Source organism: Dermatophagoides farinae, chromosome 7, assembly GCF_024713945.1.
Source record: "Dermatophagoides farinae isolate YC_2012a chromosome 7, ASM2471394v1, whole genome shotgun sequence".
Classification (NCBI taxonomy): domain Eukaryota; kingdom Metazoa; phylum Arthropoda; class Arachnida; order Sarcoptiformes; family Pyroglyphidae; genus Dermatophagoides; species Dermatophagoides farinae.
The window spans coordinates 2,414,485-2,426,078 of NC_134683.1; the positions used below are offsets into that span (position 1 = coordinate 2,414,485).

The 11,594-nt window shown below is 28.7% G+C and overlaps 5 protein-coding genes across 7 annotated transcripts; 1 reads left to right on the forward strand and 4 right to left on the reverse strand.

The window, feature by feature from the left end:
• Window positions 1-575: 575 nt before the first annotated feature.
• On the reverse strand, window positions 576-1,851 carry LOC124497100 (uncharacterized). The gene is made up of 3 exons (XM_047060708.2): window positions 1,506-1,851; window positions 1,303-1,380; window positions 576-1,251 (listed from the first exon to the last, which is right to left on the reverse strand). The coding sequence occupies exons 1-3, from the start codon at window positions 1,634-1,636 to the stop codon at window positions 891-893; spliced, it is 570 nt and encodes a 189-aa protein (XP_046916664.1). The 5' UTR covers window positions 1,637-1,851; the 3' UTR covers window positions 576-890.
• A 564-nt stretch (window positions 1,852-2,415) lies between these two features.
• On the reverse strand, window positions 2,416-4,012 carry LOC124497076 (collagenase-like). Its single transcript, XM_047060680.2, has one exon. It carries the CDS (start codon window positions 3,795-3,797, stop codon window positions 2,691-2,693), a length of 1,107 nt encoding a protein of 368 aa, XP_046916636.2. The 5' UTR covers window positions 3,798-4,012; the 3' UTR covers window positions 2,416-2,690.
• Window positions 4,013-4,271: 259 nt separating this feature from the next.
• Window positions 4,272-6,224, reverse strand: LOC124497075 (uncharacterized). Of its 2 annotated transcripts, XM_047060679.2 has the most exons (4): window positions 5,998-6,224; window positions 4,881-5,934; window positions 4,498-4,782; window positions 4,272-4,409 (listed from the first exon to the last, which is right to left on the reverse strand). In XM_047060679.2, the coding sequence occupies exons 1-2, from the start codon at window positions 6,189-6,191 to the stop codon at window positions 5,019-5,021; spliced, it is 1,110 nt and encodes a 369-aa protein (XP_046916635.2). In that variant the 5' UTR covers window positions 6,192-6,224; the 3' UTR covers window positions 4,272-4,409; window positions 4,498-4,782; window positions 4,881-5,018. The 2 variants fall into 2 exon arrangements, with proteins under 2 accessions (XP_046916635.2, XP_075589012.1); XM_075732897.1 differs by having other exon boundaries at window positions 4,498-5,934.
• A 414-nt stretch (window positions 6,225-6,638) lies between these two features.
• On the reverse strand, window positions 6,639-7,702 carry LOC124497098 (uncharacterized). 2 transcript variants are annotated; one of them, XM_047060706.2, is made up of 3 exons: window positions 7,492-7,702; window positions 7,145-7,414; window positions 6,792-7,084 (listed from the first exon to the last, which is right to left on the reverse strand). In XM_047060706.2, the coding sequence occupies exons 1-3, from the start codon at window positions 7,589-7,591 to the stop codon at window positions 6,792-6,794; spliced, it is 663 nt and encodes a 220-aa protein (XP_046916662.1). In that variant the 5' UTR covers window positions 7,592-7,702. The 2 variants fall into 2 exon arrangements, with proteins under 2 accessions (XP_075589013.1, XP_046916662.1); XM_075732898.1 differs by having other exon boundaries at window positions 6,639-7,414.
• Window positions 7,703-8,582: 880 nt separating this feature from the next.
• On the forward strand, window positions 8,583-11,523 carry LOC124497039 (uncharacterized). The gene is made up of 3 exons (XM_047060626.2): window positions 8,583-9,889; window positions 9,971-11,297; window positions 11,388-11,523. The coding sequence occupies exons 1-3, from the start codon at window positions 8,700-8,702 to the stop codon at window positions 11,499-11,501; spliced, it is 2,631 nt and encodes an 876-aa protein (XP_046916582.1). The 5' UTR covers window positions 8,583-8,699; the 3' UTR covers window positions 11,502-11,523.
• The last annotated feature ends 71 nt before the right edge of the window (window positions 11,524-11,594 follow it).

The following is an 11,594-nucleotide window of genomic DNA, read 5'->3' on the forward strand; positions in this document are numbered from 1 at the left end:
TGTGATAATGATGATGATGATGATGATGACGATGATCGTAATGGCAATGATGGTCAGCAACATTCTCCAGCAAAGAAATTCATTCAATGACAATGTTATAATTTAGTAGAAAAGTTGTTATTTCTATGTCATTGAATTCTTGTTTTTTTGTTGTTGTTGACACACACACATGTGGAGACTTGTGAAGAATAAACCAATTTACATTAAATGTTTGGACTATGAACGAAAAAAAAAACGGTGAAAGAAGAAAAAGAACAAGAATAAATGGATGAGAATGAAAAAGACCTTATGAGCCATTGTGTGTGTGTGTCTATTGCCATTCAGAGTGTGTAGCCAACCGACCAAATTGTTATAATAGATAGAATTCTTACTTTATTTGACCATCTGGTCGGTATATGTGTGTGTGTGGATGCCGAGATAAATATTAATGAGAATCAAACCATCAAAAAAAAAAAAAAAAAAAACATTGGAATGTGAATGTATTGTAGCCAGAATCAATCCCAACAGGCACATAGATACAATTTTTTTTTGTTGCAACAGAAGCAGATAACAACAAGAATATTCATTGAAATTCTTTTCTTATTTTATTATTATTATTATATGTGGACAAAAATAATAACGATGATGATGATAATGATAATAATGATGATTATAATGATAGTCATGTGTATAGAAAGAATTAAACGTGAAAAAAAAATAAAATTGAACTTTAGAAAACTAGAGACCCATTTTTTTTTGTAAATGAAATTAGAGATTTAACCGTAAAAATAATGATTATCGTTGATTTTTATCTGAAATATCGTTGAATAATAAATAATTTTCAAATACCATGGATTTTTATCGCCATCAAAGTGAATCAATCAATCAATCAATCCAAATCATTTTAATATTTAATAATAACCATATGGATGATGATAACCATTATATTGATTATAAACTGGATAATGATATGATCCATATGCTTGATATGGATCAACATCTGAATAGCTCATAGAATGGCTTCCACCGCCACCACCACTGTAAGAATCATGTCCACCACCACCACCACCACTGCCATAGGAGTTATGGCTTCCACCATAAGATTGATATCCACCACCACCACCACCACCATATGATGATCCATGACTATAACCACTATGAACAGGCATTACTGATACATGTTCTTCATGATGATATTTTTCTTCTTGATGTACTGGATAAAAATATGGTTTATATTCTTCTTTACATTTTTCATCATGTCCTAATATGAATCTTTAAGAAAAAAAAATTTAATTTTAAACCAAAAAATTCATTATAACTTACAGATTTTTTCCCTTTCTTTTTCCACTTGTTTTCAATATGGTTGGCATACCACATTTACTATGATTCGGAAACATGATTCTATGGATAAATAAGAAAAATAAAGCAAAAACCAAAAAATAAAAAAAAATTAACACCGAAAAAAGTGGTACCATCTTTGGATCATAATCTGAAATAAAGACAACAAAGAAAACAAAAAAACTTACGTTGAATCACCTTTTTTACCACCAGATTTAAAAATTAAACTTGGATTCGATTCTATTGGTTGAAACATTGAAAAAATTAAACAAACGGCTAAAATTGTCGTCCAAATCGATAGAATCGATTGTTTTGACATTTTGTTGATCAAGTCAAGTGTATATTTTTTTTCTAAATTCAAATTTCATTCAACAACAAACAACAAAACTCATTAAATGTGAAGAATGTAATTTGGAGACGACAACGCGAAAAAAAAATATCCCGTTGCTTTTATATATACTTTGGTGTGTTTTCATTTTTCTCATTTTCAGTTTCAGTTTTTTTTTTGTTCATTTGATGGTTCATCATTTTTAATGGTAATTATCATCATAGCTTAGTTAATATTTTTTTTATCATTAATGACAATAATTATTTTAATATATCAAATAGGCAAATGAAAAGAAACGGAAAAAAAACGGAAACGATTTTAGTTCCTTGAATGAAATGAAAATGGAATGTGGATATATAAATATTATATTGTCATTGCCAAGCCCACAAAATTCGAACAAAACAATACAACTTGAACTTTTTAACTACTATAACTTCATCTTGAAATTAAAAAGATTTTCATAAACGAATGGCAAAAAGAAAAAAAAAATTTTTTTTGTTAAATGTTCCATTTCTATTTTCCTTTTTCATTATGTCTCAAATATCGAAATGTTTTTCTCCATCATTAATTTATCATATATATAAATTGAACTTGTCAACACATATACACACACACACAAGGAAAACACACGAGCCCAGTTTCATCCATCCGTTGATACCATTTAGAATGGAATAAATGAATTATTCAATCTAATAGTATATTACAATGATTATGATCATTAATAGTAAACAAACAAAAAAAAAACGTGAAAACATCCATTCATCATAAAATTGTTAATTACATGATGATTATTATACTAATCATCAATTTTTATTATTATCAAAAAACAACACAATACAATGTACTGAATATAAATGCACTAATAATAATAATGATGATGATAATGATAATGTTTTCATTTATAATAATATTGCTCGGTGGTTTGATTTAAATTCAAATTGAAAAGAGAAAAAAAAATTGTCACATGTCACGTTGATCAAATTATTGTTGTTGTTGTTGTTGTTGTCATTGAGTCATTTTGGTTGATTATTATTATTATTATTATTTAAGAAAATAATAGATTTTGTTGTTCATCATGATTATCATGATGAACAACAAATCGTAACCATGAATTACATAACATTATCTTGTATTTGATCCATGGAATGAATATATTTGGCCAACAATCTTGTGATCTATCCATTGGTAGTGATGGTGGTGGTGGTGGTGATGGTGATGGTGGTCGAATAAAATTCTTTACATCATCATGATTATCATAATTTTCATTATCATTCGGAATATCATTAAAAATATCATCGTTTTGACGTTGTTGTTGTTGTTGCTGCTGCTGCTGTCGTTGTCCAGGATCATTACCAATCTTTTTGATAATCCAATTATAATAAAATGAAACATCTGTAAATAATGCAACATGATTTGGTTCACAACTGGCTGCTAATATTGAACTGGTTATGCCCACTAAATACGGTATAACATTATGTTCAATTATTAATCCACTTCCAGAATCACCATAACATGGTGAATGTGATTGTGATCTTGCACCAATAATATCACGAGATGAAAACATAAATACTGGTTGTAGATCAAAATATCCGGCTAGTAGACGTTGATTTCGTTGAATATTACGGCCAAATCCAGCCATTCTTGCTTCATATCCCATTATTGTTGTCCGCCGGTCTCGATTCATTCGTATCGGATGTGAACGTGATGTTATCTCCACAGGAAATGATAATTTTAATAATGCTAAATCGGCTGTTGTAAATAAATTTCGAGCTGGTTTATAGATTTCAATGACATTTCGTTTATTTAATATTGTTGCCATTGAAAGATGATCAAGACCAAAATATACAACTGGATTTATATCGACAATACAATGACCGGCTGTCAATACCCATTGTGTATCGATTAAAACTCCACCACAGCGACCTTTGTTGATAACAATAACTGTCCATGGAAATGATTCGATCGGTGTTGGTTCACCACCAACCACACGACGTACACGATGAATTTTTGTATCATTAGATTCAGAATCATTTTTCATTGGTTCATTTACTATGTGTTGTTGTTGTTGTTGTCTACCAATGACGATCAATAATGTTCCAATCAACATAAACAAAATAAATGTAACGAACGAAATCTTCATCATGTTCGACATGGTCACTTGATGATCAATAGAATATAATGACCATTTCTAGGTTCCAAATACACACTATTTATATCTACATTTTTTAAGATTGATCCACTACCATAATAACATTATCAAAATACTTTAGGCATGTGTGCGTGAGTACCTATTTGTAATTATTGCCTGTGCCACTTGCGATAACAACCCTTCTAATTTCAATAATTATCGGCCATGATAAGAACTCAATACGTTTCACTTATATCTGAACTTTGATCGAGCAGAACTTGAGCCATATTATCATCATATAATAGTTGCATTCGATTTTTAACAAACATAAATGCTTTACGTATAAATTCTGGATGTTCAATATTTAATTTCTGACTAAATTCTCTCAATACCGTTTCGAATGGTTCACAAATATCATCGAACCATGATTTTTGTATACCACGCATTAAATGTAAACGTATTAATTTACAAATCAATTCATCAATCATATCCATATCGTTTAGATTATCGAATAACATATTCAACATGTACATTACATTTATACCATGTGCACGAAGACGAGCTGTTTCATGATAATCAAATTCATCCCATGTGAATCCAAATAAACATAGATATTCTGGATGTAAATCTAATAACCTGTTGTAGATAGAAAAAAAAACATAAGTTAGTCAACAAGACAAATGGCCAACAACAATAAACAAAGATAAGATAAGATAAAAAAAACCTTAGAAATAATTTCAATCCAAAACATTCATGTCGATAATGGACAATCTTATCCCATTGTATTCGAAGTGATTGTAATTCTTCTTCATTGAATTCTTCAAAAGTATTATTCATCATCTGCATTTTTTTTTGTTGTTGTTGCTTGTTTGTTCTTACTTTTAGCAACGATTCAATATCGATTGTTGAATATGAACACATGAAAATGAAATGTATTATGTATACGAGATTTGATGATGATGATGATAATGAACAAAAACAATTCGTTGTGTATGTGACATTCGTCAATCTGAAAAAAAGAAATAAATTCGAGCCAAACAAATGTGACAACATGATTAAGCAATGACAAAAATTAATGTATAGAATATCACACACACACACACATACATGATTTGTTGCCAAAAATAGATCACATTTTTGTTGTCGAGTTAAAGTTCCATAACAATAAAATAATGAGGACAAACGTCAGACATTGAAGGAAATAACAATCAAAATAGAAAAATTCTTTGTAAAATCTTTGTAATGTTAGAATTTTTTTCTCAAATTTGCCAAAGTTTTCCATAGAAAATTTTTTGATTTATCATGTTTTTTCTTTGCTATAAAAGTATTTCGATTAATAGTATTCGTTGATGATGGTGGCAGAATTAATGCTGACTGTTTAACAGGTAAAAGAACTGATGGATGATTTGGTGATGCTGGAAAGGATTTTAATTGAATTTGGCTTGATGGCTGTTGTTGTTGTTGTTGTGAAGATGAGGATGGCGACGGTGGAGGTTGATAAAATACTGGTTGAATTATAGGTGAAGATTGTTGTTGATTAATAATAATTTTCGATTGATTATTAGTATTAGTATCATGCATGTTGATCGATGATTCATTAGACATTGGAGAATTCATCAATCGACTTGTTCGTAATGTTGAATTATATTGTTCATTACGTTTACGTAAACGTAATTGATAATCTAATAGACAATTACGACGATAATCTTGCATTAATTCATGTTTAGCATTATGATGTAATGAATTCAAACGATAATAACTTCCTGAACGTTCAAGATCGGATTCTAATAGTTTGAAATTTTTATCAATTTCTTTCAATAGATAACCAAATGCTTTACGCCAGGCAATCATTGTTTTTTTATTGAATAATTGCGGTCCAAGTGTAACAAGTAAATGTTCAAGTAATGTATCACGAAGCTGTTCGAATGCTTTCAAACTAACATGACGATGATAATGATTACGTGCTAAACGTTTCAACATTTGTCCCATCATATCTGGATTTTCTAGATTATCAACTAACATACCAATCGTATACATTACATATGTACCATGTGCCATTAATTTCTTATCAATACGTATCATACGATTTTGTTGAAAATTTATTGGAACATCTTTGAATGATTTGAATTTTTGTTGATAATCTGGATATTTGGTAAAATATCTGATTGTGGTGAAAAAAAAAAAATCTAACATCATCATTCAGTTATCTAAAAAACAGACTTACCGTATAAAAAGTTCTGCACCTAAAAATTTGAATCCAGCCAAATCATTACGTAACAATGTCCATGTTTCACGTACTAATTGAATTTCTTTTTCAGATAAATCTGGTTGATCATCGAATAATGAATCATTCGATCCTTGCAATATATTCGGTACAGTTAGATTTGTTGAGAATCGTCGTTTAAATTTTTGAAACATTTTTCACAATTTAAAAAAAAATATCACAGTTATGTGGCCATAAAGATTTTGAAAATTAAACATGTAAAAAATACAACAACAAACAACAGATGATGATGATGATGATAAAAAGTGTGTAAAACCTGCAGCAGAGAAATAAATGATTTCACTATATCGTACACAGAACCGAAAATATTATTTTTTTTCAATTCATTCGAAAAAATTTCTATTCTCCCGATTTTGTGATGATGATGATGATGATTCGTCGACATTGTTTTTGTCGTTGTTGTGGTTAATTATGGCTATATATGCTGCTTAAAGCATTCGTTTGTTTGTATGCTCCCAATTATACGTTGTGATGATTGTGATCTGGATATGTAGCTGTGTGTATGAAAATTCTTAACCGAATTGTATGATGACAACCACCAAACCAGAATGAATGACGCAATCAAATTGAAAAAGTGAATATTTTTTTTTCTTTTAATTTAATTATAATGTCGGGCAACAATTAATTATCCAAATTGATTATGGTTTTTTTTTCTCTATGTCAAAATTTATAATGAAAACAAAAACAAAAAAAATGAAAACGATCAAAATATGGTGGATGAAATATCACAATCATCATCGATATATAGAATTAATATTTGAATGTTTTTCAGCATCAAGTATTAGATTCTCAAAATCAATCATCGATATAAGTAAATGACGAACATGATCAGAAAATTCTTTTCCATCTAATTGATCCATTTTTTCTTTAATATTGATTAACATTTTTTCTATTCGTAAACTTTGATCAGAAATTTTATCCACATATTCACGATATCCATGTGAATTTAGATAGCCAACATCATTATTACTTCGATCAATTAATTGTTGTATGAATAATGTTAATGTAGGCATTGATTGATCATCACCTTGATCATATAACATCAATATCATTTCAAAATGATTAATCATTATCTCTAAATCATTACTTGTGTATTCAATTAATTTGGCCATAAATGGATTCTTGATACATGGCAGAAAAGATTCAGCACGTTTAATCATTAATTCTAAATAATCTAAATCCTGTACAACTATATGTTGATATTTATTCATTTTTACATCATCTTTATGTTTAAATAATTTATTATGAGCTGTTGTTGATAAATTCTGGCCACGTTCGATTAATTCTTTTAAATTTTGACTTTTTACATCACCATTATTTGTTGGTTTTGTATCAATTCTGGATGGTGGTTGGCCAACTATATAATAACGAAATAAAAGGATAAAATGATTCGGATTCAGATTTGAATTTCAAAAAAAATAAAATAAAATTTACCGAAATCATGAACAGCGTATAAAAATAATGAATATCCCATTGGGATAATGGTGATCAAATATATGATTAAGAAAATCTGTATCACTTTGAATACAAACATTATTGGATCCAAAAATAATTTTGATCTGTTGTTGTCCGGTGTGTGTTTGTTTGTTTGTTTTTTTTTTTGATAAATGAAAAAATGAGCATCTATTTTTCATTGGAAAAAAAATTGAACTTGAAAAATTAGCGAAACAAATGAAAAACTTTATTGAAATTTCATTATAGAGAAATATTCACAGAATACGTAAGAAGTAAGTGATGATTTTAGGAAATGTTTCGTAAACTTAATCTTTGGCTCAACAAACCACAACAAAAAAAATGTTGAATTGTGCAAAAATGTTGACATTTAACTTCCTTTTGGCAAAGAAATTGGCCAGGAAAAACCAGCAAACTGGCAAGATCCAACAGGGAAAAAAAACGTGGCCATGAGTCATGAACTTATTTTAATGGCTTATTTCTTCGAAATCACAACAATTCCCTGACATAGATAACTGAAAACCAAATTGATTCACATTTGCAAGATGCTAATCAGTTATCAGAATTGAAAATGAATCGCTTATTTGGATCGATAGCAACCATTTTTTTTTCGCTTGAGAAGCTGAGACCATTTGGCCATCAACAGGTATAAAAGAGCTGGACATTTGGACAATAAAACACACACTGGTTTTTCAACACAGATCACGACGGTCTCTATAGAAGTTTCTCAGATGACTACTGTTTCATCATCATTTTCCGTTCATTTGTGTTTCCATATATACTTTTTTATATTTTTATCTACTGTAAATCGCTTACTACTGTTTTGTTGGTTATATTAAATAAAATCTCTTCATTTTATTAACGTAAAGAATCTGTGTGTGTGTGTGTGTTTTATTGTTGCCGAAACAATATACAGAATATTTTCTGTGCGCATGCGTTTGCAACGCGATATATTCCATATATGAATGGTACAAAGTTTAAATTTTTTCTTTTCAGCCAATCAGAACGACGAGAAAAAAATTTCAACGGTTTTTTGAGCTCTACATACCACAAATTCGTATAGTAGTTATATTAATTCACATGTGCTTCTCTTTCAGCTCAAACGAAAATAGTCGTTATTTATTTTCTGGTGTTTTATCATCATCATCATCACTTAATTTTCAATAAAAAAATTTTCATTGTTCAAAAAAATGGCTTGTACATTTAATACAACATCGATGATGGAATCACAACAAGATTCTACTTATGATTCTTCATCTGAAAATATTATCCAAAAAAATCTTACATTTAATAAATGTGATTCATCGAATTCAATTGTTCATGATGAAACGTTTGATGAAAGTATTTGTAATGAACAAATAATTAAAACATTTCTTCGAATTCGATCCGATGTCGAAATTGATTCAAGATATAAAATAATTGACAATAATCTATCGATCGATAAGAATTTGAAAACAACCGATGAATATCGTTTTGATAAAATTTTCTATCAAGAATATAGCCAATATGATGTATTCAAAGTTTGTACCCTTCCATTGCTTAAGGAATTCATTGTTGGAAAAAATTCCTTAATATTCACTTTTGGTGTTACTTCATCCGGCAAAACATTCACAATGAAAGGCAATGTTAAAAATCCTGGCATCATTCCTTATTCATTAGTCATATTGTTTCAAATGTTTGCTGAAGCAATGGAAATAAAATTACCAACATATAAGCCAATTTGTTTTTCCGATCGTAAACGTTTAACGAAAAATGATCAAAATTATGAAGATGAAATACGTAAATATATTGTTCATGATTCGATGGGTAAAAATGATGGAAAAAACTTCCAAATAACTGAAAATTTAATCTACAACAATCATTTGGATTTGATAGAACAATTACAAAAAATGTTCAAATCGATGAGCAAAGAAAAGCAAGAAGTATGTATTTGGATTTCATATTTTGAAATCTATAATGATACAATCATCGATTTATTGAATGTACGTTACAAGGATGAAATGGAACCAAAAATAATGTTCATTAAAGATAATAAAGAACAATATTATGTTAACGGTATTCGACAAGTATTTGTCGAATCAGCCACCGATGCATACATGGTTTATTTGTTTGGTCAAAATAATTTGAAAAAACATATGGCACAAACAGCATTGAATCCAAGTTCAAGCCGATCACATTCAATATTTAAGATTACATTGATACGTATTGATCATTCGACTGCTGAAACATTTACATCTAATATCAATTTTTGTGATCTTGCCGGTGCCGAACGTATTGCAAAAACTGGCAATGTTGGCAATCGTGCTAAAGAAACTAATAAAATTAATCAATCATTGTGTCTGTTGAATCAATGTATTTCATCATTGACAGGAAAAAAAGAGTAAGTATTTGTTTTTGTTTTAATTTTAAATTTCGATTCTTTTTTTTAAAATTGTTTTTGCAAATTTTTTTTTATTCATAGTCATCAAAATATAATTTCATTTCGATCATCAAAATTGACACATGTATTACAACCATATCTATTTTCGAATGGTGGTTCATTCAGTACTATTATAAATTTGAATCCATCGACAAAATTATTTGATGAATCAATTTATTCATTAAATTTTTGTGATAATATTAAAGCTGTCCCCATCTCTCAAATGCCATCATATAAACGACGAATGACCATGGCATTTAGCCATAATCTTGAAGATGTTGATGAAGATTCTGAAAGTGAAGAGATGGAAGATGACGATGAAGAAAATGAAAGTGAAATCATCAACAACATAAAAAATCCATGTAATTGTGATAAATTAAAGAAAGAAAAACTATTATTGGCTAAAGAAATTGAAGAATGTCGCCAAGAATATAATGAACTAATTGATGAACTTCGAGATCAAATGAATGAACAAAATGAAAATCATGAAGATGATTTAAAACGTAATGATAAACTATGGTTGATGCGTATCGATTGTATTCAAGATAAATATCATACAGAGTTGGATACAAAAATAGCTAAAATCGAATTGCTTGAAAACCAATTATTTGATGTTCAATCTGAATTAGTTGAATCACAACAAATTCAGAGTGAATTAATCAAAGCAATCAAAAATTGTGAAGACCAATTTGATCGGAAAATGAAAAAAATTGATATTGAATTGAAACAATATGAACTGATTTATGGCCAAAAATTGGAAAAAATCAATGGCTATTTCAAATTATCAGTCAAAGAATCAGCCAAAACTCGACAAATAATTCAAGAATTACGTACAACCAATGAAGCAAATGAAAGTGAAAATAAAAGTCTACAAAAAGAAAATGAACTTTTAAAGAATAAATTACGTACAACCAATGAAGCAAATGAAAGTGAAAATAAAAGTCTACAAAAAGAAAATGAACTTTTAAAGAACAAATTACGTACAACCATTGAAGCAAATGAAAGTGAAAATAAAAGTCTACAAAAAGAAAATGAACTTTTAAAGAACAAATTAAGTAAAATTGTTAAAGCAAATGAAAGTGAAAATAAAAGTTTAATTACAATTTTTGATAAAAATGCAAGTTTAGAGTATAAATCAAGTACAATTGTTAAAGAACAGGAAAGTGAAAAAAAAATTCTACGGCAAGTAAATGAAAATTTAAATAATGAATCAGAATTGCTTAAAAAATCGTATGATGCTGGCACATTTTCTGACAAAAAGAAAAAAAGAGCAGCAATTCAGCAACAAATGTCATCTACAACTAAAAAATTAAAACTAACCAAACAGGATATTTCAAGTCCATCGGATTTAATTTCACCCGATACAATGGTAAATGTCTGCGATAATGTGTTTATTTATATTTATATTTCTAATTAAATTCTTTTTTTTTCTTTTGTTTCCATTCATCATTTTATATAGTTTTCCGAATTTAAATCCGAACAAAAATGCACACAATCGAATAATGCATATAATACTAGAAGCAAGAATAATGCATATAATACTAGAAACAAGAATCGACGAAAATTATTCTAATGCAAAACAATGATTTTGCATATGAAAATATCTTTTGTTAATCTATATCTAACATTTACTATCGAGGATCTATACGATAATGCAGTGTTTTTT